The sequence below is a fragment of the Schistocerca nitens genome, chromosome 4 (genome assembly GCF_023898315.1).
Source record: "Schistocerca nitens isolate TAMUIC-IGC-003100 chromosome 4, iqSchNite1.1, whole genome shotgun sequence".
NCBI lineage: Eukaryota > Metazoa > Arthropoda > Insecta > Orthoptera > Acrididae > Schistocerca > Schistocerca nitens.
In genome coordinates, this window is record NC_064617.1 from 635,247,474 (window position 1) to 635,273,327 (window position 25,854).

General features: G+C 37.4%; 1 protein-coding gene across 2 annotated transcripts in view; it reads right to left on the reverse strand.

The window, feature by feature from the left end:
- Positions 1-648: 648 nt before the first annotated feature.
- The window catches only part of LOC126251407 (THO complex subunit 1), a 108,811-nt gene continuing 83,605 nt past the window's right edge, over positions 649-25,854 (reverse strand). For both annotated transcript variants that reach the window (XM_049951818.1, XM_049951817.1), the window contains exons 10-13: positions 13,372-13,521; positions 5,817-5,964; positions 2,931-3,209; positions 649-1,216 (exon numbers count right to left, since the gene is read on the reverse strand). In XM_049951818.1, coding sequence (XP_049807775.1) covers positions 1,049-1,216; positions 2,931-3,209; positions 5,817-5,964; positions 13,372-13,521 — 745 coding nt within the window. In that variant the 3' untranslated portion in view covers positions 649-1,048. The remainder of the gene's footprint in view (positions 1,217-2,930; positions 3,210-5,816; positions 5,965-13,371; positions 13,522-25,854) is intronic.

Sequence of the window (25,854 nt, forward strand, 5' to 3'; positions counted from 1 at the left end):
CCCTAAGGTAAGTCTTTCCGCTCCCGGGATTGGAATGACTCCTTACCCTCTCCCTTAAAACCCACACCCTTTCGTCTTTCCCTCTCCTTCCCTCTTTCCTGACGAAGCAACTGTTGGTTGCGAAAGCTTGAATTTTGTGTGTGTGTGTGTGTGTGTTTGTGTGTGTGTCTATCAACATGCCAACGCTTTCGTTTTGTAAGTTACATCATCTTTGTTTTTAGATATAAAATAAAATAAAATAAATAAACAGACCCTCAAGAATTTTGGTGATCCCTCGTCATGTCAATTTATTTCAGTATAATGTATCTGATTGGTGTAATTTCCTATTTTCAAATGAATCAGTCCTTCTTAATCTACTCCACTATTCAATAATGAAGTTCATTGTGCAATTTACTGGCTGAAGAGTGAATTACACATATTTTTCTTCAATTAGTCTTGCATGTTATGAAATTATATAATGGGTGTGTGATTATTAGAATTACACTTATTGTTAATCTAGATGTCCTCTACTGTATATACAGCTATAAAACAGCACCACATTGTCAATTATCATTTCTGAGACCTCCAATCTGGTAAATAACCTTCCTGGAATGAGGTCACTTTGATTTTTGGGGGAACCAGGGCCTTGATATCTAAATAAATAGTAGATTCGCCATTTTGGTCACACTTTATTTTATTTGAACAGATAACCAGTTTGAGATTTAAAGCCATCATCAGATCTCATGAGGCAGTGACACAGAGTACACTTGTTCATTAACTATTAGCTATAGCGTTTATATAAGATAAAATGTGACCAAGACTATGAATTCTGTGATTCAGATAAATATCCTTCTCATTGTCATGGTTACACTTTTCTTTCCAGCGACAGTTTGAGACTCATGCTATTCACATAAAATCATGTATTATACATTTACTTTATTTAAAGAAAATTAGAAATCTGGTTGTATTCCATAAATTCAACACATAAAATAAACATTTTCAATTGTTTCCTAAATGCACTGTCACTTCACTGCAGACAGTTTGAAATAATCAACAAAACAACTTTGCACTATGGAGATGGTTCTTTCAACACTTTTGCAGCAGAATGACAACCCAGACCCTCAAGAATATATGCTAGGAACTCAGGATTTGCACCATCATCTTCTTCAGCCCATATCTGCAGCATATGCTTTGCACGCTCTGCATCTGTTGGATGCTCACTTTCGAAGAACTCAACCTGTGGACACATAGCCTTTTCTGTCAAAACAATAAAAATAACAATCTAATAGGATTTTTTATGCTTAAAAGGTATTGAAAACATACTTCTGTAATTTATAAATAATAATAATACTGAGAATAACATGTAAAAATGAGAACATTTACAAGTGAACAACCAATAACATTTGATACTTTTGAATTGACAGTTCCTGTATTAGAAGCAAAGTTTAAACAAAACGACAAAAGATGAAGATGAAAGAGTCATATAGATATAGAAGTGAGGAAATTGCTGCAATAAATAATGCAGTAAAAATTATCACATTATCAAAGCGTAGATATGACTACAAAATAATGGAATCATTGTGTTGATTTCAACATCGGTATTAAACTATTTGTATTGAACCATTTGTGGAAGGCATAAAAAACTCTGATAAGCTTGTCCTGATTTTGTGAAGATCATACATTTAAAAACTGAAACTGATAATTCAGGTCATTGAGAGACTGGATTAGTTAGTTGAGCTGTGTAAATGGCAAAGAAAGTTGAGGATAATATATAACATTTCTCCAAATAACTTATTAAGAATGACATGTGGAATAATTTGCCAAACCCACAGTATGATTTTATCTTTCTGCTAATACTGTAGAAGTGGAAGGAGTGAATAACTGTTGTGATCGATTCTGTATCCAACAGATCATTATTTTTCACAATATTTAAATTAAATAAGTTATAAATAACTCAAAGAAGAAAGTTCTCTACACAATATACAAAAATATAATCAATATTTGTAAAGAAAAGGATAATCCAATCTATAACCTCATATACACACTTTCTAGTTTAGTGTGCAAGAATATGCATAACAAATAGATAAACTAAATATGCTAGTGGTAAGTTCTGGTTGAATATAAATAATTTAGAAGTAAATGCTACTGACATTAAAGGGACACACAACACCCATAGAGGAAGAATTATTAGATGAAAGACCTGTAAAACAAATTGCACACCACCTTCACAAGAGCAAGTTAATCAATAAAGAGTAGACAAACAGAAGAAAGCTGTTCAGGATACATATACAAAAGTATGAACTGCCTTCACACATATGTATAAGATTGTTGCTGTACAAGGGCAGAAGAAGCACTCAGAAGTGCTCCATATCTGTTGAATTTCTCAAGATTTGGTACTCTGCTGTTACTTGCTTCTCCTAATCTGAAGCAAAGGCTCGGTGAATGAAGATTCACATCCATGAAGTTCAAGCTGATATATGATTATTTTGCAAAATTGGGCAAATCTTATTTTAATAAGGCTTTAAAAATTCATAAAGTTGTTGGACTAAACATACTGACTTGATTTCTCAAAATGAAATTATGCACAGGTTTGTGCATCCGGCTCTGCACAAGAAGGGAACCTCATCAGTAAAAAACATGACCATCACATCAATCAAACAATCAAAGAGCTGCAGATTCCTTGAGATACACATTGCATGGGTGCTTGCGAGACAGATTTGCTGAATTTTCCAGCCATCAGAAGTTATTAAGTGTACATAGGCAACCTAACAAAAAGTACTAACTAGTTTTTGCAGTTAGTCAGCAACCAAGTTTCCAAAAACACTTCCATCAAGGCAACAATTAACGAACTTTCCATGGACACACATTATAATACATAAAGATGAAGATATAATGATTTTTCAAGAAATTTTAATGAAACATAATAAGTGGAGTATAAAAACACACAATACCTCACTGGAGAAGTCAAGTTTGTATGCCAGTTTTTTCCAGTCCTCTCCCAGTAGTGAGGCAACAGCAGACAGTTGTGCCTGTGTCGGTTTCCGAGGTGGTGGTGTAGGATGACGATCATGTGAATCATGCATATGATGATCACTTTCGCCTTCTTCTGGCTCTGTTTCTTCCTCCTTCACTTCTGTTTTTAACAGCTCTTCTTCTTCTTCCTTGTTTTCTGCTTCAAGAACTTCAACTCCTCCACGTGTCTCATCTACTGCCGTAGCAGATGCCGACATCTATCCATAAACAGAACAGTAATGACATGATTGAATTAAAAATGGTGAAACAATCATTAATGTAGAAGAAAACAATGAAGGATTAGTAGCAAGAGAAAATGTGGCAGGAACAAGGGGTAAAACATCTAGACAATGCAATACTAATAAATAATGGAATGTGTAAAAGTAACAACTCATCAAATAGTTCAGGCACTGAGTGGTCAATAGGCACAAAGACAGAAAACATTACTAAGCTTTTAGACAATGTCCTTTTATGGGCCAACAGAATACATGCACATAAACATACATCCATACACATATACCTGCCTGGGTACATTGTCCTAGCAGACTACATTGTGCAGGCAATGCAGCAATCAAGCTACAGCAATGGTACAACAAAGCTGGCTGAGAAAATGTCACTGTGCAGGTGCATGTGTCTGTGCTTTTTGTAGTAGTTAGCATCATTTTATCTCCAGAATATAAATCAGGATGCTATTGACCACTCAGTGCCTCGACTAAATGGTGAAAAATTGTGAAAAGGATAGATTGCTACTCACCATACAGGGGAGATGTTGAGTCGCAGACAGGCACAACAAAAAGATTGCCAAACATTTAAGCTTTCACTCATAAGGTGAACACAGCTCACACCCACATGTGATTAGTTAGCTTTACTCCTCTACGAAGTTAAATGTATTGAACTTTCAGGATAATATTTCAAGTCTTTTTAACATGGAAATTACATAACAATGTTGATTTGGTAATGGGAAATCCTAAATGGAATGTAAATAATGAAGGAGTAAAGATTATACTATCATATGAAGTCCATTCTGGGAAAAATTATCTTTTTCATTATGTGCAAGGACTGAAACACCTTCACTGCAATCCTGTCACAGTAAAGATCAGAGTTTCAGTCATACTTTTTCATGTTCAACAAAATCAGTGAGTGATTAAAAGTGAACTAAATTACAGCTTGACCAATAATGCAGATTAAAAATTCCCATGATGAAAATGGATTATCAAAATGTTTATGCAGTGCCCTTCAATTCTTGCAGTTCTTAAAATCTGTGGACCAAAACAGCTCTACCATGAAGAGACATACTGACAGCAGCACAGTTCACTCTTTTGTCATCATTAATTCGCAACTGGCACTTCAGACAGTGCCCATGTGTAAGGAAGCCCATGTGCTGGTGATAGAGTTGTGGGTGCACCAACAAAAAATTCACGAGGTGACTGAAATTATTCAGCAGCGAGACAATATCAATAGAGAGGACAGCTAAAAACCTCCGGCATCCTGCTACCAGCTATCGCAGTCCAATGGGCCACAAGTGGTCACAGGCAAAAAGCCTTGCCAGGCACAGGTGCAACAGACTAAACAAACAGCTACAGGAGAACAGTTGGTGCATTTCTGATAAACCAGGAGGAAAATGTGTCCACCAGAAGCCATGTGCTGATTTGCAGACTGTCACCAATCACTAACAAGCCAGCTAGCCCACCAATAGCTTGTAATATGGTCAAAGCATTAGTTGTAAGTTTATAATTAAAGTATTATATACCACACACACACACACACACACTGATGTATATGCATGACATGACAACAAGTGTTGTGGGTGGATTAGGTTTACTTCTTGATTACAAAAGAGAGAGTTTGTGGTCTCTTTGGGAATTTAGAAACTAAACAGCCAAATGATGCTGGGAGGAATAGGAAACAGAAATTTTCTCAATGAGGACAGGCAAGGCAGTATAAGTCTCAGCTGAGGTGCTTCCTATCACTGCAAATGTAAAGTAGTAGTATCTATGCATGTATGAAGAAACTTGAAAAAATGTGAATAATAAGCTGAATTGCTCGTTTGGAAATCAAGGAAAGAGACTAAGAACATAGGATGGAGAAGACAGACTATATGTATGGTATGAATAGAAATGAAAATAGCTACATAACAGAATTGGCACAAATATTTAAATTCTTTCTTAAGTTAGAATGTGCTGTAATTTAACTGTCTTCACTTTCCTATTTTTTTTCAGATACTGATAAAACAACTTTCTAGAAAGCTCGATGTTCCTCTGATACCAATCAACCCTGCATGCTCTTGTAATGTTCTTGTAAGGATGGACATTTCATAGATATTACATTTACTATTACCATAAACTTGAATCTGAGGATTCCCCTTTCCTTCTCTACACACATGATGAGTTATCACTGCAAGATAGTCTTTTCAAACTCCTAACTTCTATGAGGGCTCAAGTAAGTAAAAAACAAAAAAAAAAGGATACATTATTTAATAATAGAATTTGCAAGAGCTTTCTTACCTTTTAAAAAAAAAAAAAAAACTACAACTTATAACCACAGACATGTTTACACACAGAGTAATATTCAATAACCCATAACTTTCTTTAAGCTACAAATCACTTTAAGAAAAAGAGGACAAAAATAAAACAACTCATATAAATTCTTTAGTGTAACAGATCCCTAACCAACTGCAGATTCAGATGCCCCCAAATTATTTTTCAAGCACATTGCTGTATCAACCACATCAAATATATGAGTGTGTCTTATTTCTATATGTGCTTATTAACAAAGATGTTCAAATAAAGTTTGATTTAATTTAAAAGATAAATAGGAACTCTTACTGGTCTGTCCCTGGCAACTTTCTTGATCATTGTTTCAAGATAATCAGACAGCTTGTGGATCGGATTGTTGCTATGTGTGAAAAAATGTGGACTCCTGCGTGCCAGCAGGCGCAGTGCCCGCCATCCAAAATTTGCATCAAATACTTTCCTGGGGAAAGACATCCAGATTATATTATTAGTGCATTAGTTTCACACTTTTACACAGCAATGATGATTCAAATATTTATGAGTATAATGCAACACCCATGAAACTAATAAGTAAGGATGCACAGTTACATTTATTAAACCATAGTTAAATGATTCTATTACAAGGCTGTCAACTTAGATCTAAAATCATTGCAAATCAGTTTTAAAACCATGTGAAGTAAGGAGATAGTGCCATATAATTTTTGTAGCTGTTGTCCTTTCTGGAATCATGTAGTTCAATGAGAGAGGCCATTTTCTCTCTCTCTCTCTCTCTCTCTCTCTCTTGGGAATGCACTGCCATAATGAAATATTATAATAAAAATAATAATTATTATTGTCATTAACTGTATTGGCCTCATTGTGCCACTTCAATTGTTCCAATTAAATTTTTCTTTGAGGGTTGTACTGATTGGTTCTTGTGTGCCATCCAATACCATTATATTCTTTACAACTGCAATTTTCTCAGTTTTACTGAAATCTCTATAGCCTCTCTATGTCTAATTTCTGCTGAAAATTTGTGGTTCTTAAGAAGAGTACTATTTTATCTTTGTTCTCTGTATCTGTTATCCTGAGTCCAACAGCTTTAATTTCTTGCTGAAATTCTTGAATCCATTGTCCTCCAGTCTTTTTTCTAAGATTTCTCACCAGCAGTTGTAAAATCCTGTTTCCTTGCATTAACAGGATGTGAAAGAAATAAAACAGTCTTTTCGTCTTCATATGCCAGCAACTGGGTCAATCTATCAACGGACCATTTCATTAGGGAGATTCTCCAGATTTCCACACTACTTCAACATGGTATTTTTTATTTATGCAAGTTCTGATGATTATTCTTTCAATTTTGAGCAGCTAATCAGTTTGTCTTCCTTAATTCTGAAGAGGGTTTCGAAAAACTAAGTATCTTCCAGGAGAATCATGGTTTTATAGTGTCAATTGACAAGCATTTCTTGATATATGTTGACAGGTTATAAACTGAGGTTTTTTTTTCATTTTATTGCTTCTATTTATCAATGTTTTGTTCCCATTTAAGTTGTACTGGACAGTTTTTCCAAAATACAGGGTTATTATAATTCAAATTTTGCTACTTCTCAGGGCCCCCATGACAAACGAGTGTTTGTAGGAAATGAAACTTCGTGTAAACACTGTAAGAACTTGCAGAAGAAAAGTAATGAACTAACCATTGAAAGAAAAACATTTTAATTTCCACATGAGAGGATAACATTTGTTAACTGTGTACCATGTTTACGTAACAGGTTACAAATTTTGCTCTATGTGACGACTGTCTGCATCCATGACAGTCTGGAACAGCACTGGACGTTGCCTTACTACTGCCCAAAACAATGGTGGATCACGGAATGTTCAGCTGTCGTGCACTGCTCGATGACTGCACATTGCGTCCACCATTCTCAGCCACGTCAATGGTCACAAATGGCTGTTGGCCTCTCCTAGGAGCAATTCCCAAATCACCAGTTAATTTGAACTTTTGAATCATGTTTTCATTGATACTCATGAAGAGCAGCAGCAGTGTTGCTGCTGTTTCAATAAAATAGCTTTACAAGTGAAGGCCTGCTCACCTTGATCAGACCCATGTTGACTGACTGCAAATGTAATGCAGAATTATGCTTGTGTTTCAACCAAACATTTCCTTACCATTACCGCCACCTAATAGCAAGTCGTGACACTAACACCACCAACAATGTAAAATTTAGGTAAATAATTTTCCATCTACACTGATTCAAGTAACAAAAGTTTAATTATAACCACCCTGTATTTAAACTGTAGAACTATGTTAATTTTTTTCTGATTATTTATAAAGATCTTTCCAAACCTTCATGATGTAATCAAGGGTTACATCGAAGAGCAGTGTGGACAATCCATCACCTTGTCTAAGACTGGTTTTTATTGTGGAAGCTTTTGAAATTTCTTCCCTGGACTTTACCTTGGACTTTCTGTTGGTTAAAGTTAATCCGATGATTTTTATTAATCTGAGGTGAAGACCAAATAATCTAAGGATTTTTACAAGTGTAGATCTATGGATACTATCATATGCCCTTTTTCTTTTAATATATGAATGAAATAAAGAGAAGTTTATTTCTGTACTTGAAATATTCCACTGTTAGTTTCAGAGGAGAATTTAGTCTGAGCAGCTTTTTGTATAGGTTAAATTCTCCTTGGTATTCTCCAAGTTGCACTTCCAGAGTGCTTTCGATCTTATTGTAAATTTATTGCAGAAACTTTTCTATGTGCAGTCCAGAAGGGTTTTATCTCCTTTTGTAAATAGTGGGTGGATTATTTAAGTGGTACAGTGCTCTATGATTCACACTTCGACTATATATTGGTGGAAATTTATGACTATTCATTTTCCTGTGTGTTCCCAGATTTCTGCATAAGTCAGGTCTTTACTACTTTCCTTGAAAGTTTCTAGTTCTTTGATTTTGAGTTCTACCTCATTAAGGGCTGGTGGATCTATAGCACTAATCAGTTATCCTAGAACCTATTACTATTTGCAGGTCACCTATTTAATTTTATTTTCAATATTTTGCATAGTTATTGACCGAATTTAAAAATTTAAAATTCTGTCATAATCTACTTGTTAAGAAGCATACTCTTACATTAAAAGTTTAACACAATAAGACAAGTATTTCAGTTAGAAACTGTATGTTTGTCTTGAGGCACCATAACTGATGGTGCGCAAATACCCGAACTTTATTCATCCAGTATTTGAGAATGAGAGCACTTAGCAACTTCAACAAACTTTGCACATGTCAAATATTTATGAAACTTTTTCTCATCTGGCACCCACACAAATTAATGAAAGGAAAAACTTTATTGTTTACTATATCTTCGCTGTTCATGCAATAAAACTTCAGCATCAGACTTGACATTTTAATTTCTTACTTCTTAACTACTAACTCTATTTGCAAAACACTACGCAGACAGCATCTACATATATCACTGAATGTACCTGCAATATTATATCACAGTACAACACACACATCAGGAGATATGACGTCATAAGCACTGAGACATGTAATAAGTTGTTTCTGCATAAAATGGTGTGCAAATTACCTAGAATATATTCATTCAGTGTTTCATAATGAGAGCACTTGACAATTTCCAACAAACTTAAAGCATTGTTTCAAACCTTTTCTAAATTTTTTCTCGCTTATGTAATCAACATCAAATATTAACTCATTTGTACAGTAATCAGACATTGGAAGCTGTTTTATACATGGGAATTCGATTCTTTAAAGAAGTGGGAGTTTACTGAACAATTAGCTCAAGTGGTTAAAATACATCTGTCCATGTTTAACTTGAAATAACCTACTCCAATGGGCCATTGCAGTTTAAAAGTTTGTAGAATGTCTCTGAGAGGATCTCTTCATTTTCTTGGTTACAATGAGGTAACTTTTCTGATTTATCTCTCAGTATTAATTTTAAGGGATCATAACAAAAATAACATCAAACTCTTAAAATCCACATGCAACATTACATTAGAAAAACTATATATGCATAGTATATAGCTTATTAAAACACATACAAACTTTTTTTTAAAAAGGCATACCAAAGTGTAATCAGTTTTCTGATAGTTCAACTCATTCCATTATGTAACACACACTAAACAGCCAGAACATTATGAACACCTACCTAATAGCTGTTTTGTCCACCTTCAGCACGGATAACAGCAGCGACACATCGTGGCATCATGGCATGGAAGCAATGAGGCCTTGGTAGGTTGCTGGAGGGAGTTGGCACCACACATGCACACAAAAGTCACCTAATTTCCATAAATTCTGGGGAGGGGGACGACGAGCTCTGACATCACATTCTATCACATCCCAGATGTGTTCGATAGGGTTCAGATCTGGCGAGTTGGGGGGCCAGCACATCAATTGGAAGTCTTCACTGTTTCTCCAACCACTCCATCACACTCCTGGCCATGTGACAGGGCACATAACCTTGCTGAAAAATGCCACTGCCATCAGGAAACATGAGTCATGAAAGGGTGTACATGTGGTCTGCAACCAGAGTACATTATTCCTTGGCCATCATTGTGCCTTGCACGAGCTTCACTGGGCCCACAGATGCCAACATGAATGTTTCCAAGAGCATAATGGAGCTGCCATCAGCTTGTCTCCATCCCACTGTACGAGTGTCAAGGAGCTGTTCCGCTGGGAGACATGGATTTGTACCCTCCCACTGGCATGGTGAGGAAAGTATCGGAATTCATCAGGCAATGCAACACTCTACCACCGCACCAACATCCAGTGCCAATGGTCATGTCTTCATTTCAGTCGTAGCTGCCAATGTCGCGGTGTTAACATTGGCACATGCATGGGTCATTGGCTACAGAGGCCCATCATTTGGAGTGTTTGGTGCACTGTGTGTTCATACACACTTGAACTTTGCTGACCATTAAAGTCTGATGTTAGTTCCACCACAGCTGGCCATCTTGGTTTCACCATTTGTTGAAGACACTCACCACAGCACACCCTGAACACCTGACAAGTCATGCAGTTTCCAAAATGGTCGTGCCAAGCCTATGAGCCATCACAATCTGCCCTCCGTCAAACTCAGTTAGAACATGTGCCTTCCTCATTCTACACACAGAGAGCACAATCATTGATACTGCATGCACCATGCGTGTGTCTCACTAGCATTCATTCCTCACCAAGTGACACTGCTACCACCTGGATCGGTTTATATCGATAGCAGGTTAATGGTCATAATGCTCTGGCTGATAAGTGTATATGTCTTTATACATACACTGGAGAAAATGAACAAGACTGCTTGCATTACTAAGAAACTATATGCCATGCAATCACATGGAAAATAACAGGCAGAAATATCTGTAGCAGAGAAAAGAAGGAATTCAGGTGTGTGGTCTCTAATAGACCCTATTTTGAGCGTGACCAGACTTTCCATAAGTATGGTCCAGCAGAGTAAAAGAACACACTTTAAGTAAACTGCTAATTCACTGTCCGAGTTGATCAATTTTGATGAAAATTGTCACAACACAATGACAAAAAATAATCCTGCACTAATGTGTTATAACAAACAGTTATTTAATCCAGGAGCACTCATGCTATGAGCATTTTGTGCACTGAAATTTTAAAATATTTGGCATCTTGTCAAGACTGGCTACATGGCTCTCGTTCGCTCAGTAACTAGGTTTTATACATTCCCCAACCTGCACAAACTGTTGTCGTCATGTCAGCATACAGGTGTTACTCAAAGAGGTCAGTTGGCTGTGCCGGTGATTGCCATGCAGCATTTAGCTCACTATGCAAGTGTCAACGTAAGTATATATATTGTAAGTATATATTTCGCTATTCATATTTTTTCAAATGTCATTTTATGTGTATTGCACTTGGTTGATTGTTTCTATATTATTTACGATGGCTAAGTCTATATGAAATGAGTAAACTAACATTTATTTTGTATTGTTATAGATGAACAGACAAGAAGGAAGTTATCCTGAACAGCAAGTTATGAAACAATTTTCAACGAAATGAAGTTTCAGACACTGAGAAATCCAGTGCCATATGTCAAGACTATCCAAGAGACAAAAACCAGAAGATAAAAAATGCATGTACTCATTGTTAAAAAATTTTGTGTGATGAACATGCTGTAACATTATGTGGTTTGTGCAAAGCTAAGACATATGATGAAGATCAAGTCACAAAAGCTAAATAACAAGAAATTCTTGTTATGTTTTTATTACTGCTTCACAATACTGGTGATACTGATTGTCCTAAGATTATTATCAACAATATAGACTTATAAATTATAGAGCGCAACAATCAGTCGTCCTTTTCTCTTTTTGCTTTTCTTTTCTTTTTCTTTCTTTCTTCCCCCCCCCCCCCTTTTTTTTGTAGGTTTCATTACGCATAATAAAACCTACAAAAAAAGAGGCAGACTGATTGCTGTGCTCTATAATTTATAAATCACATAACAGTCGCTGAGTGCACCCACTTTCCTATTGAAGGTAACCTGAACAATATAGATATACTGATTGTTTTGTATTGCAAGTAAAAATTTTAAACAGTAAAATATGAGTGTTTTATTATAAAAATAACAAGACACATACTAGTTTACACATATTAGGTACATTTCAGACTGCTTGTTGAATGTGAGACAATGCTTGGCATGCAACTGATCGCATAACTTTTAAAGACGTGAGTTCTCACGGGTTAATAATGTGAACAGTGTAGTACGTCTTACATAAGTAAGAATTCGCAGTTCTAATTTCTCCTTCATAGGGAATTAAAAGGAAATACCTTCACCATTTGCCACATCTTTAACTATTGTTTGAATTTTGAAGACAACAGTTTTGGCTTTCTGCGACTCTTCGTGATATAGTCATAAACTAATACTTGGTCTGGTCATCATATAGTTGTGGTGCCCAGTTCAGTACCCACAATAATCACATTTATCAGAGATTATTGTTTTCTAAAGACACTGTGATGTCCTTGTTTCTATCTATATGCACAATCATCAGAAAATGAATGTGAGACACTGCAGGAAATAATATTTTACTTGCACATATATTTACTTGTTACATGACAAATCATCGTTTGAGTAAAGGAAATTTAAGCGACGCCCATCTTCAGAAGCACACTAATATCTTCTTGTTTCGGTTTAAAAAAAGATCTAGTATTCTACTTCTTTGACAATGCTCATCTACCAATATTGGCAACTAATAACAGTTTCGGGGAATGAAATGAATGTCTCTACTAATAATCATTAGCTGCCTTTTATTTACAGTCTCTGAGGATATTTTCAAATAACGTCTGTATTGTGTAGGTGTGAATAATACGAGTTCTCAGTAACAAACAAATAATGCCATATGAAACATGTTTTACACTATCTTCGCAGTAATTATGGACAGCAGACATACTGTGTCGCTGGTGGAGACAGTGATTATCCTTCATGATTTGCTGTCATGCTCAACCAATATCTTTGAACTAGCCACTAACCAAGATTAACCTGAGGTTGTTATATCGATTACGTAGATAACAACATTTTGTTTACAATGGGCAACAAAATGACTAAACTGTTCACAATGGGCAAACCTCAGTGTAGTCATTGTTTACTCTTATTTCACTAAACATTGAAGAAAAAGCACTTGATAAGCCTTAGGTGACACAATTGGAGCAATGAGAAAATAATTTTTGGTGTCTAACTTGCCTTATTCCAAAACCAAAGCACAAATAATAGCCACTGCAAATTAGGCTACACATTAATGACCAATTGGAAATTAAAACTAAATATTTATAATGTAAAAATGAAGGTAACATTGAATAGAATACCAATATTTACAAAGGAAGAAAAGACTAAGAAGTTCACAAGAATAATAAAGATGTCTTACTTGTATTCATCTTCCACTTGAGCAGCTGGATCTAGTTGTTCAATTGCCTCCTGGAAATAGCTCTCTAAAGTTGGAAGGAAATCTCTATCTTTTGATCTGCATGCATCCATATTATTTGAATAGACATTCCACAGCTTTGTAAGCTCTGTGCTGGTATTGAAAGTATCACAAAAGTTATTAATCTGTTAGTTAATGAATAATGTGCATCATTCTGGAACTGAATATATTCTATAGAATGCCATATAAACACAAAAACACAACACTAGTCAATAAAACACTGTTCCCAAACCTAATGAATTATACAAAGACACTTCCTCAAGGAAAACACAGTATATCAAACATCGACCTCATTTACTTCCGGTACAATGGACGTGGAAGAATTACGGGCAAATTTTAAACACATTGTAAATCACGCATTGGAAAAGTATGTGCCGAAAAAGTGGGTTACGGACGGAAAATACCCACCGTGGTTTAACAGTGCAATTCGCAGAATGCTCAGGAAGCAAAGGCAGTTGCACTCATGGTACAAGAAAGATCGGGAGAATGAGGACAGGCAAAAGTTAGTAGAGATTCGTGCTGCTGTAAAAAGAGCGATGCGCAAAGCATTCAACCACTATCACTGTCTTACCTTAGGAAAAGATCTTGCTGAAAACCCAAGGAAATTCTGGCCTTACGTATAATCGGTAAGTGGGTCGAAGGCTTCCATCCAGTCACTCACTGATCAGTCTGGCCTGGCAATGGAAGACAGCAAAACGAAAGCTGAAATTTTCATTTAGCATTTGAGAGGATCGTACAGACGTACCGTCGTTTGAGTCTCGTACAGATTCCCGTATGGAGGACATAGTGATAGACATCCGTGGTGTTGTGAAGCAGCTGAATGGGTTGAAAATAAATAAATCGCCAGGTCCTGATGGGATTCCAATTCGGTTTTACAGAGAGTACTCTACTGCATTGGCTCCTTACTTAGCTAGCATTTATCGTGAATCTCTTGCCCAATGTAAAGTCCCGAACGACTGGAAAAAAACGCAGGTGACACCTGTATATAAGAAGAGTAGAAGGACGGATCCTCAAAATTACAGACCAATATCCTTAACATCGGTTTGTTGCAGGATTCTCGAACATATTCTCAGTTTGAATATAATGAATTTCCTTGAGACAGAGAAGTTGCTGTCCATTCATTAGCACGGCTTTAGAAAGCATCGCTCCTGCAAAAAGCAACTCGCCCTTTTTTCACATGATATCTTGCGAACCATGGATGAAGGGTATCAGACGGATGCCATATTCCTTGACTTCTGGAAAGCATTTGACTCGGTGCCCCACTGCAGACTCCTAACTAAGGTACAAGCATATGGGATTGGTTCCCAAGTATGTGAGTAGCTCGAAGACTTCTTAAGTAATAGAACTCAGTACGTTGTCCTTGATGGTGAGTGTTCATCGGAGGTGAGGGTATCATCTGGAGTGCCCCAGGGAAGTGTGGTAGGTCCACTGTTGTTTTCTATCTACAGAAATGATGTTTTGGATAGGGTGGATAGCTATGTGCGGCTGTTTGCTGATGATGCTGAAATGATGTTTTGGATAGGGTGGATAGCTATGTGCGGCTGTTTGCTGATGATGCTGTGGTGTACAGGAAGGTGTCGTCGTTGAGTGACTGTAGGAGGATACAAGATGACTTGGACAGGATTTGTGATTGGTGTAAAGAATGGCAGCTAACTCTAAATATAGATAAATGTACATTAATGCAAATGAATAGGAAAAAGAATCTTGTAATGTTTGAATACTCCATTAGTAGTGTAGCGCTTGACACAGTCACGTCAATTAAATATTTGGGCGTAACATTGCAGAGCGATTTGAAGTGGGACAAGCATGTAATGGCAGTTGCGGGGAAGGCGGGTAGTCGTCTTTGGTTCATTGGTAGAATTTTGGGAAGATGTGGTTCATCTGTAAAGGAGACCGCTTATAAAACACTAATACGACCTATTCTTGAGTACTGCTCAAGCGTTTGGGATCCCTATCAGGTCGGATTGAGGGAGGACATAGAAGCAATTCAGAGGCGGGCTGCTAGATTTGTTACTGGTAGGTTTGATCATCACGCGAGTGTTACGGAAATGCTTCAAGAACTCGGGTGGGAGTCTCTAGAGGAAAGGAGGCATTCTTGTCGTGAATCGCTACTGAGGAAATTTAGAGAACCAGCATTTGAGGCTGACTGCAGTACAATTTTAGTGCCGCCAAAGATCACAAAGATAAGATAAGAGAGATTAGGGCTCGTACAGAGGCATATAGGCAGTCATTTTTCCCTCATTCTGTTTGTCAGTGGAACAGGGAGAGAAGATGCTAGTTGTGGTACGAGGTACCCTCCGCCACGCACCGTATTGTGGATTGCAGAGTATGTATGTAGATGTAGATGTAGATCTTCAATAATGTAGAAACACCTGCTTCTCCACCCCACCACCTCCCGGCAGACGCACAATAAAGCTCACCCCAAACATTCAAAATTACTGCTGCACTGGATAAAACTACAAACCAAAATTAGAAACAAGTAAGTGATGACAATAACATAGTATCCCTTGACAAATATGGTGACCTAAGTTCACTTCCATGTCTCATTCTGTGTATTAAAATGAGAGATGGCAGGTAAGGGTGAAGTGTAGAATGTGTATAAAACAACGAAATACACAAGATATGTGCAACAAGATGGGAAATAAAAGAACAGGACATACACCACTGCCGCTCTTGAAAATGTGTTTCAAAATTAAAAACTCTCTAAGCAAGTTATTCTGACTACTTTGCAGATAAAAAAGAATAAATGCAAGTCGACCTGTACAAATCCACTTTCACGATTAATATAATCTCAGGTGAGCAATCAAAACAGAATAAAAATACACATATAATTTTTATGCTTACAATAAAAAAGCAACTATGAACTTTCTCTAATATTAAACAATGGAAAATCCACGGTGGATTGTATAATATTTTTACGGAAATGAATAAAGATGACATATAGGTGGTGAAACACGTTTGGGGAAATAGAAATACTCTGCATTTTGCAGAAGACAGAGTTTAAAAACCAAAATTTAAATCACAAACATGGACAAAATACCAGCACAAGCCTCTCATGTTAGCAAGATGATTAAAAGAAAGAGCAGTTCCTTTAGGGAAGACAGGTAGAATGACAAGAAAATGGTTTTTGGCACCAGACTTTTGAAATTACTGCAAGTAATTCTTCCAAAATCACATGACACACAATTGTTAATGTGGATTTCAGTCCAAAGACTGTTGTAATGCAGCTTTCTACACTAGTCATCCTGTGTAAGCTTCATCATCTCTGCATAAATACTGCAAATTACATCCATTGGAACCTGCTTATACTGTGGTCAAACTCCATCTACAATTTGAACCCCCCAAACATCCCTCCAACACATAAAAGATGAGTTCTTGATGCCTCAGAATGTGGTCTATTAATCAATCCCTACTTTTGGGCAAGATTGCCATAAATTTCTTTCCTCCCCCAGTCGTTTCAGCACCCCTTCATTAGTTATGCAATCTGCCCATCGAATCCTCATCATTCTTCTGCATAACATACCACAAGCTTCTATTCTCTTCTTGTATGAACTGTTCCTTTTCCACATTTCACTTCAGTATATAGCTACTCTCCAGAGAAGTCTTCCCAACACTTAACCTCAAAGCCTTTTTTTGTCTTTTGCTCTCACAACCTTAAATTCACTTTTCAAATTTCCTCTGGTTTCCCCTACTGCCAGCTCAATGTACGTAATGAATAACACTGAGGACATGTTCCAATCCTGTCTCACTCACTTCTCAACTATTTCCGTCTAGTTTCTGTACAAGTGGTAGATAAATTTTTGCTCCCTGTTTTTATCTCCATATCTACAGAATTTCAACGAGTATATTCCAGTCAATATTCTCAAAAGGTTTTTCTATGTCTACAAGTGTTATAAACATACAATGCCTTTCTTCAATCTATCTTCCACGGTGAGTCATAGTGTCAGTACTGCCTTATACTTTTCCACATTTCTCCAGAGGCCAAGCTGATCTTCATACAAATTAGCTTCTATCAGTTGTTCTATCCTTCTGTAGATAATTTGTGATAGCAGTTTGCAATAATGCTTATGGAATGTTGGTTCAGTAATATATCTGTTACTTGCTTGTCTTTTACTGGGATTATTATATCATTCTTAAAGTTTGGAGGGATTTCGCCTTTCTCATATGTATCGCATACATGGTGGAACAGTTCTGTTACTGTATGATCTCCTTGGGAGTCTCGTAATTCAGTGAGAATGTTGTTCACTGTAAGTGCCTTGCTCAGACTTAAGGTCTTTCATTAGTCTGTCACATTCTCCTCACACTATTGTATCTCCCAAATCATCTTCAGTTACACCCTCTTACCTTCCCATGATACTGTCTTCAAGTTCGTTTCCTTCATATAACCCTTCTATACAGTGTGATTCACAATTTCTGTGACAAAGTTATAGGTGTTGTAGAGGGGACTCAAGGCAACATTATTTGGCAATAAATCCATGTCCAGAAATGTGCTGACTGGAAGATAACATGACTTTGAAAGAACATCACAAAATATGCTGCATATGTATCAACCAACTCACACTTGTGTGAACTACAACATATGCTCGAAATAGCGACCAAGAGTTTCGTTGTACAAAGTGTACCAGTGACCAATGTTCACAGACATATGGTAAAAAATTCCTGGAGTGTCCTGAATGACCTCAGCTGCAGCCATTACACAAGCAAGGAGATCATCCTGTGATTCCACAGGAGTCTCATGAACAATACTCTTCATGTAGCTGCACCGGAAAAAGTCCAGAGGTGTTAAATGGGGTGATTATGATGGCCAACGAATCGATCCACTCAGACCTATCCACCTGTCCCCTAATGTTTGGTGAAGCTGCTGACGGATGTCATGTGAAAGTAGGTTGGTGTGACATCATGCTGAAACCATATCGTCTGATGAACCATACTGCCCGACAGATATGCAATGGCTCATCCTCCAAATGCTGCACCAGTACGTCTTCCAGCAAGGCCAAGATCCTGTGACCCATTAGACACACTAGTAGAATACACGGGCCAATCAGATGGCCCTGCGTATCATCACCCCACACATTAACACATAAACTAACCTGAAATCCATCTGGATGTGTGGCATTAAGGATTCCCTCATCCCAAATGTAGCTGTTGCGATGGTTGCCCAGACCTTTGTTTGTGAAATGTGTTTCATCTATGAAAAGAATGATCTGAGGAAAGCCTGGAACATCAAAACAGCTATGTAGGAACCATGTACAGTAATTGGGATGTGACACAAAATCAGCTGGACCCAATGCCTGTGCCCTCTGGGGGTTCATGGAGAACTCAGCAGCCACAGATCTGGGATATATCCACAGTTGTTGTGGGTATTCATTAACAGGTTCCTCTTCCACAACAATAGCGAGATGTTTCCAGCCATACCAACAACCACCCCTATTAGCCTTGAAGCCATTGTTCCTAACTTATGAAAATGGCATGTGATGCTAGGGCATAACCCAGAAATCGTTTGTGATTCAGGAATTGTGCTAATCGACCATTTCATCCACTTTTTACCATAGATGAGCAACATGTAGGGATACTTGAAAATGTGTACTCTGCCGTTCTGTATTGCACCATCCTTCTCGATCACTCAGTGGCAACTGATGTACAAGCACTCCAATTCATTGGGTTGTTCTCTGATGAGATGTCACATAAGACAACAACCTCCAGTGCCTTCCATCATTCAAAGTCATTATCTTCCAAATGGCACATTTCTGGACATGGATTTATTACTAAATATTGCTGTCCTGAGCCCCCTCAAAAACACCTATAAATATGTAATAGGAGTTCTGCATCGCCCTGTACATTCCTTTTACCTTTTGGCTTTCTTTCCTTGCTTAGTACTGGCTTGCCTTTTCATCTCTTGATATTCGTACAGCTGCTTCTCTTTTCTCCAAAGATGTCCTTATTTCTCCTGTTATGGCACATCAGGTGTGCTTCTACAGCTTTGCATTTCAGCTCTAACCATTCACGTTTTTCTATTTTGCACTTTCTGTTGATCTCAATTGTTTTTAGAAACATTCCTTTTTGCCTGCATCACCTGTATATTTCTTCCTTTTGTCAGTGAAATACAATATCTTGAATGATACTGAAGGATTTCTACTTAGAATTGTCTTTCTGCCTATTTCATCTTCTGCTGTTTTCACTACTCTCTCTCTCTCTCTCTCTCTCTCTCTCTCTCTCTCAAAGTTACCCATTCATCTTCTATTACATTTCTTTCTGATGTTCCAATGAATCATTGCCTAATGCTCCCTTTGAAATTCTCAAGCACCTCTGGTCCTTTCAACTTATCCACGTCACATTTCTCTAATTCCCTACTTTTTCACAGTTTTTTAGGTTTAGTCTGCATTTCATAACCAATGAACAGATAGCCATACCATAGGTGCAACCACAACTGAGAGGTATCTGTGGAGAGGCCATAAAAACATAGGATTCGTGAAGAGGAGAGGTAGTGTTTTCAATAGCTGCAGGGGCAACAGTCTGGATGACTGACTGATCTGGCTTTGTAACATTAGCCAACATAACCTTGCTGTGTTGGTACTGTGAACAGATGAAAGTAAGGAGAAACTACTACAGTCATTATTTTTTTCTGAGAGCATGCAGCTCTACTGTACAGTTAAATTATGATGGTTTTCTCTTGGGTAAAATATTCTGGAGGTAAAATAGCACCTTTTGGATCTCTTGTTGGTGGCAGGATGTTGTCAATAAGAAGGGGGGGAGGGGTGAGGACTGGCACTCTACAGGTCAGAAAATGGAATGTTAGGTCCCTCAATCAGTCAGGTTGGATAGGAAATTTAAAAAGTGAAAAGGGTAGTTTGGGAATTAGTGAAGTTAGGTGACAAGAGGAACACGATTTCTTGCAACTGAGTGCAAGGTTTTAAATACAAAACCAAACAACGGTGCTGCAGGAGTATGTCTATGAATACGAAAATAGGAATGCAGATAAGCTATTACGAACAGCATAGTGAACGCATTATCGTAGCCAAGATAGACATAAAGCCAACATCTACCACAGTAGTACAAGTTACACAGCAACTGCTACCAAAGATGATGAAGAGATTGAAAGAATGTGTGACGGAATGAAATAAATTATTCAGACAGTTAAAGGAGATGAAAATTTAATTGTGATGGGACTTGGGTTCAATAGTATGATAAAGAAGAGAAAGGAAAATTGGGAAAGAAGATTATAAATGAGGAAGAGACCTGGACACAGAAAGGTTTTAGGCTGATTATATTATGATAAGACAGAGGTACTGGATCCAGATTTTAAACTCTAAAACATTTCCAGGGACATACGTGGAATCTGACCACAATTTATTGGTGATGAACTTTACAGTAAAACTACAGAAACTGCAAAAAGGTAGGACATTAATGAGATTGTGACCAGGATAAGTTGAAAGAACCAGAGGTTCCTGAGAATTTCAGAGGGAGTAATAGGCAACAACTGACTGAAACACAGGAAAGGAATATGGCAGAACATGACTGTGTAGCTTTGAGACATGATATAGTGAAGGCAGCAGAGGACCAAATAAGTAAAATGACAAGGCCTAGAAGAAATCCTTGGTTTTCACAGGAGATACTGAATTTTAACTGAAGACAGAAGAAAACAAAAATTAAGCCTGCAAACAGGAGTATGGGCATCTAAACAGTGAGACTGGTGCAAAATAGCTAAGCAGGAAGGTCTAGATGTCAAATGCAAGGTATTAGAAGTATAACTAGGAGGAAGGTAGACACCGCCTATAGTAAAATTAAAGAGGCCTTTTGAGAAAAGAGAAGTAGCTGTTTGAATATAAAGAGTTCGGTTGGAAAACCAGTACTATGGTTGTGGGATTAAAGGGACCAGACTGCTACGGTCAGCGGTCAAAACCAGTACTATGCAAAGAAGGGAAGGCTGAAAGCTGGAAGGAGTATATAAAGGGGCTATATAAGGGAAATGAATTTGAAGGCAATGTTATATAAAGGGAAAGGTAAGTAGATGAAGATGAGATACAATTGTGATACTGCAAGGAGAATTTCACAGAGCGCTAAAAGACCTAAGTCGAGACAAGGCCACTGGAGTAGATGCAATTCCTCAGAACTGTTAATCTCCTTGGGAGAACCAACTGTGAACAAAACTATTCTATCTGATGTACCAGATTTATGAGAAAGACAAAAATACATCTATATTTATGTCTATATTCTGCACACCACCACGAGGCACATGGCAGAGGGTATATCCTATTGTACAAGTTATTAGGGTTTCTTCCTGTTTCATTCATGTACAGAGCACGGGAAAAAAGACTGTTTGAATGCCTCTGTGCTTGCAGTAATTATTCTAATCCTATCCTCATAATCGCCATGTAAGCAATACGTAGGGGGTTGTAGTATCCTCGAGAGATCATTTAAGGCCAGTTCTTGAAACTTTGTTAATAGACTTTCTTGGTATAGTTTACATATCTCTTCAAAAGTCTGCCAGTTCAGTCCCTTCAGTATCTCTGTGACACTCTCCCATGGATTAAACGAACCTGAGACCATTCACGCTGCCCTTCCCTGCATATGTTCAATTTCCCTATCTGGAAAAGGTCCCATGCATTTGAGCAATCTTATTTGTTACAATATCACGCAAGTGATTTGTAAGCAATCTCTTTTGTATACTGATTGCACTTCCCCAGTATTCTAACAATAAACTGAAGCCTACTACCTGCTTCACTGAGCCTATGTGATCATCTCATTTCATATCCCTACAGAGTGCTTGCTGATTCTAACAAAGCCTGATTTTACTACTAATATTGTATGCAAGGTCATTAATATACATGAACAGTAAGTGCCTGAAAACACTTCCCTGGGGCACACCCAAAGTTACTTCAACATCTGACAAGAAATCTCCATCGAAGAAAACATGCTGCTTCCTCCCTGCCAAAAAGTCCTCAATCCAGTCACAAATTTCACTTGATGATTGTACTTTTGACAATAAACTTAATGCAGTACTGAGTCAAATGTTTTTCAGAAATCAAAAAACACTGCATCTACCTGACTGCCTTGATCCAACGTTTTCAGTATGTCATGAGAAAACTGCAAGTTAGGTTTCACTTGATCAATGTTTTTGAAATCCATGCTGATTGGCACTGAAGATGTCATTCTGTTCAGGATACCTCATTATGTTTAAGCTCAGAACATGTCGATGTCTAGGGTATTGGACGATAGTTTTGTGGATCACTTCTACTACCCTTCTTGCAGATGGGTGTGACCTGTGCTTTTTTTCCAATAACTTGGCAAGGTTTTTTGTTTGAGGGATCTATGATAGATTATAGTTAGAAAGGGGGCTAACTCAGCTGCAAGTTCAGTTTGTAATCTGACATGGATTCCAATGGGGCTTGAAGCTTTGTTCAATTGCAGCTGTTTCTCAACACCACTGACACCAATACTTATTTCATTCATCATTTCAGTGGTTTGAGAATTAAATTGGGACAAGTCTCCAGAGTTTTCCTTTGTAAAGGAACATTTGAAAATGGAGTTAAGCATTTCATGTTTTGCTTAGCTACCCTCAATTTCAGTTACTGTCTCATTTGCTAGGAACTGGACACTAACTTTGGTGCCACTAACAGCCTTTAGAACCAACCAGAATTTCTTTGGGTTCTGTGAAAGACCACTTGACAATATTCTGCTATGGTAGTTGTTGAAGGAATAACACACTGCTCTTTTGACATGCATTTCATTCCGCATCTCTCTATCTATAATCATATGCTTCAATTTACACCTATTATGCAGTAATTTCTGTTTCTTAGAAGTTTCTTTACAGTGACTGTATACCATGGAGGTACCCTTCCATTATGAACTGTTCCACTGGGGTACATATTTACCCAGTGCATGGTCAATTATTCTTTTAAACTTGATCCAGAGTTCCTCTACATGCTCCTGACCTGTGCTGAAAGTTTCAAGTTCTCCACTGAGATATGACACAGCCAATTTTTTATCTAGTTTAGTGAACATATTTATCTTTCTGCTTGTTTTAGTTAACCTTTGTACTTTGGTAATCATTGTTGCCACAGCCATGGCATTGTCACTGATACCAGTTTCAATGTGGAGATCCTCAAAGAAGTCAGGTCTGTTTGTTGCCGTTAGATCCAACATATTTCCATCAAGAGTGGGGTTCCTAACTATCTGTAGTTTTCAGAGAAGGCAATTAGTAAAGTTTCAGACCAAGTCTGGCTTCAGTTGCCAGAGACTGTGGTCACGTGTGTGTGTGTGTGTGTGTGTGTGTGTGTGTCTGTGTGTGTGTCTGTCTATTTTTTAACAAAGGCCTTGTTGGCTGAAAGTTTATAGTGTGACCGTCTTTTTGTAGTGCCTATCTGCGCCTCAGCATCTCTGCCATATGGTGAGTAGCAACTATCCTATTTATATCGGATTTTCCATTGTTATATTTTGACTTTTGTTCTTTTAACCAACACACTGGCATTTTTAGCATTTAAATATTATGATAGATAAATAAAAATAATTAAAATCACATTCATAAAGATTCCAAATGGAAAAAAAATGATAGGAAGAAAAAAATAAGAGTAAATAACAAAGTTAATTTGATAATTAAAATGATGTGATAAAAGGATTAAAAATTAAAAAGTACAAGTAACTGAAGAAAAATAATGATTAAAGTTATTCTGATAAAGATTTTTAAATAAAAATTTCGGCATCTCAAAGGATCTGAATCGACAACCTGTTGGGCTTGAATGGATACCAAGAGGTCACAGGGTCAAATTGCAGTCAGACCTTGGATCTTTCAGTCTGTGTTTTCACCCACCCTTTACCTCTCAATGATATGAGAAGGTGCCAGATATGACACAGGATTCGGACTACACATTAAACCATATGTCCCTTTTCCCCTGTTGGATAACTAGGGTAGATTAAAGACACACAAGCTGCCAAAGTGGCGTCCAACTGAAAGACATGCAACAAGCCAGAGAGTCACAAGAAATTATTATTATTAAGTGACACCCATAATAATGTCAGAAATGCATCTTGACTGTGGACAACATTATTGATTTTAATGCTCTCAAGAATCAAACAACTTTTTTTTCTTTTTTTCCAATTACTTGCAAATGAGGGACCACTTTGATCATTGTGATACCCAGAACACTAACCTACACCACAGTATAGGTGGTTTCAAAAAGTTGATCCCACCCATGCAGACCACCTCTTGTGAAAGAAAATGAGGAAACTAAGGGCACTAGTGAATAAAAGAAGGTTACAGATCAATAATTTGTTGTCATAAGATCACTAGATATGGAGCATCAGTTTATTTGTACCAGGAGGAAATCAGCTCTGGCCTCTTTATTGAAACCATCTAGACAGTTGCCACAGGTGATTTACAGAAACTATGGAAAGCCTAACTCAGTATGGCTGAATGATGATATGGATCCTATTTCTTTTGAACATCAGTCCAGTATTTTAACCACTGCATCATGTCATTTTGCACTACCATTGAAGAATTACACACCACATGAAACAGCAAAAGGAAAGAAATGTTACTTAAATTAGTGAACTCAACAATAGCTTTGACCAAGTGCAAAATCATCAAACTGGAGAAATATCAAAAAAAAAAAATATTAGGGAAATCTTCAATGAGAAATGTGTATGCAAAAGAGATTTCTGTAAATACTAAGTATGAAAAGAATGCAAAGCTGTGTTAATGTTTGCCAGAACTTGGTTAGAATGTGTGTATTTGTGGTTTTAAAAAAATGGGCAATCAATGGCAAGGTCATCAGCACCCTTAAAACATCAGTAGGAACAAATGTAGTTAAAATGACATAAAACAAGAAAGACCATGTCTTAACAAATCATTGAATTATCTCTCAACTCACTTACTGACATCCACACAATCACACAGCTCACATCCTTTAAGATGATGTAAAAACAGACAGATGTTCTAAAACTGGTTACTGAAACGCAAGTAATGTAAGAGGAGAGCTAAAATAATTGCAAAGCAAAATGTGACTGACTGATCACTTACAAAAAACATAGATGAACCGACCAACCTGATAACATATTAAAAACATCTTCCTAAAATTTTAAGGGATGTGTTGGACAGTTCACACATTTAAAAATCGTAAAGCATTCATTTGACTGTCTGTTAAAATAGAGGGCAAGTCTGTAGGCACAAGAGTTGCTGCCCTCTGGTCTGGGAAAAAAAACACACACAGTTTACAAAAATGTGGTGCACCATGATCTGTATGCCACAAGCACCTCATATTGGAGAGTCCTCTCGCAGAAGCAAGAAGCTATGCATCATAGGGGTGTGTCCAATGTGAAGGCAAGTGAGGAGGACCTCATCCTGTCTGTGTGGCTGGAAGGAGCTATGCTATAACCAAGATGTTGATTTGACTGGACACAGCTTATTAACTGTCACTTCCAGTCACTCTC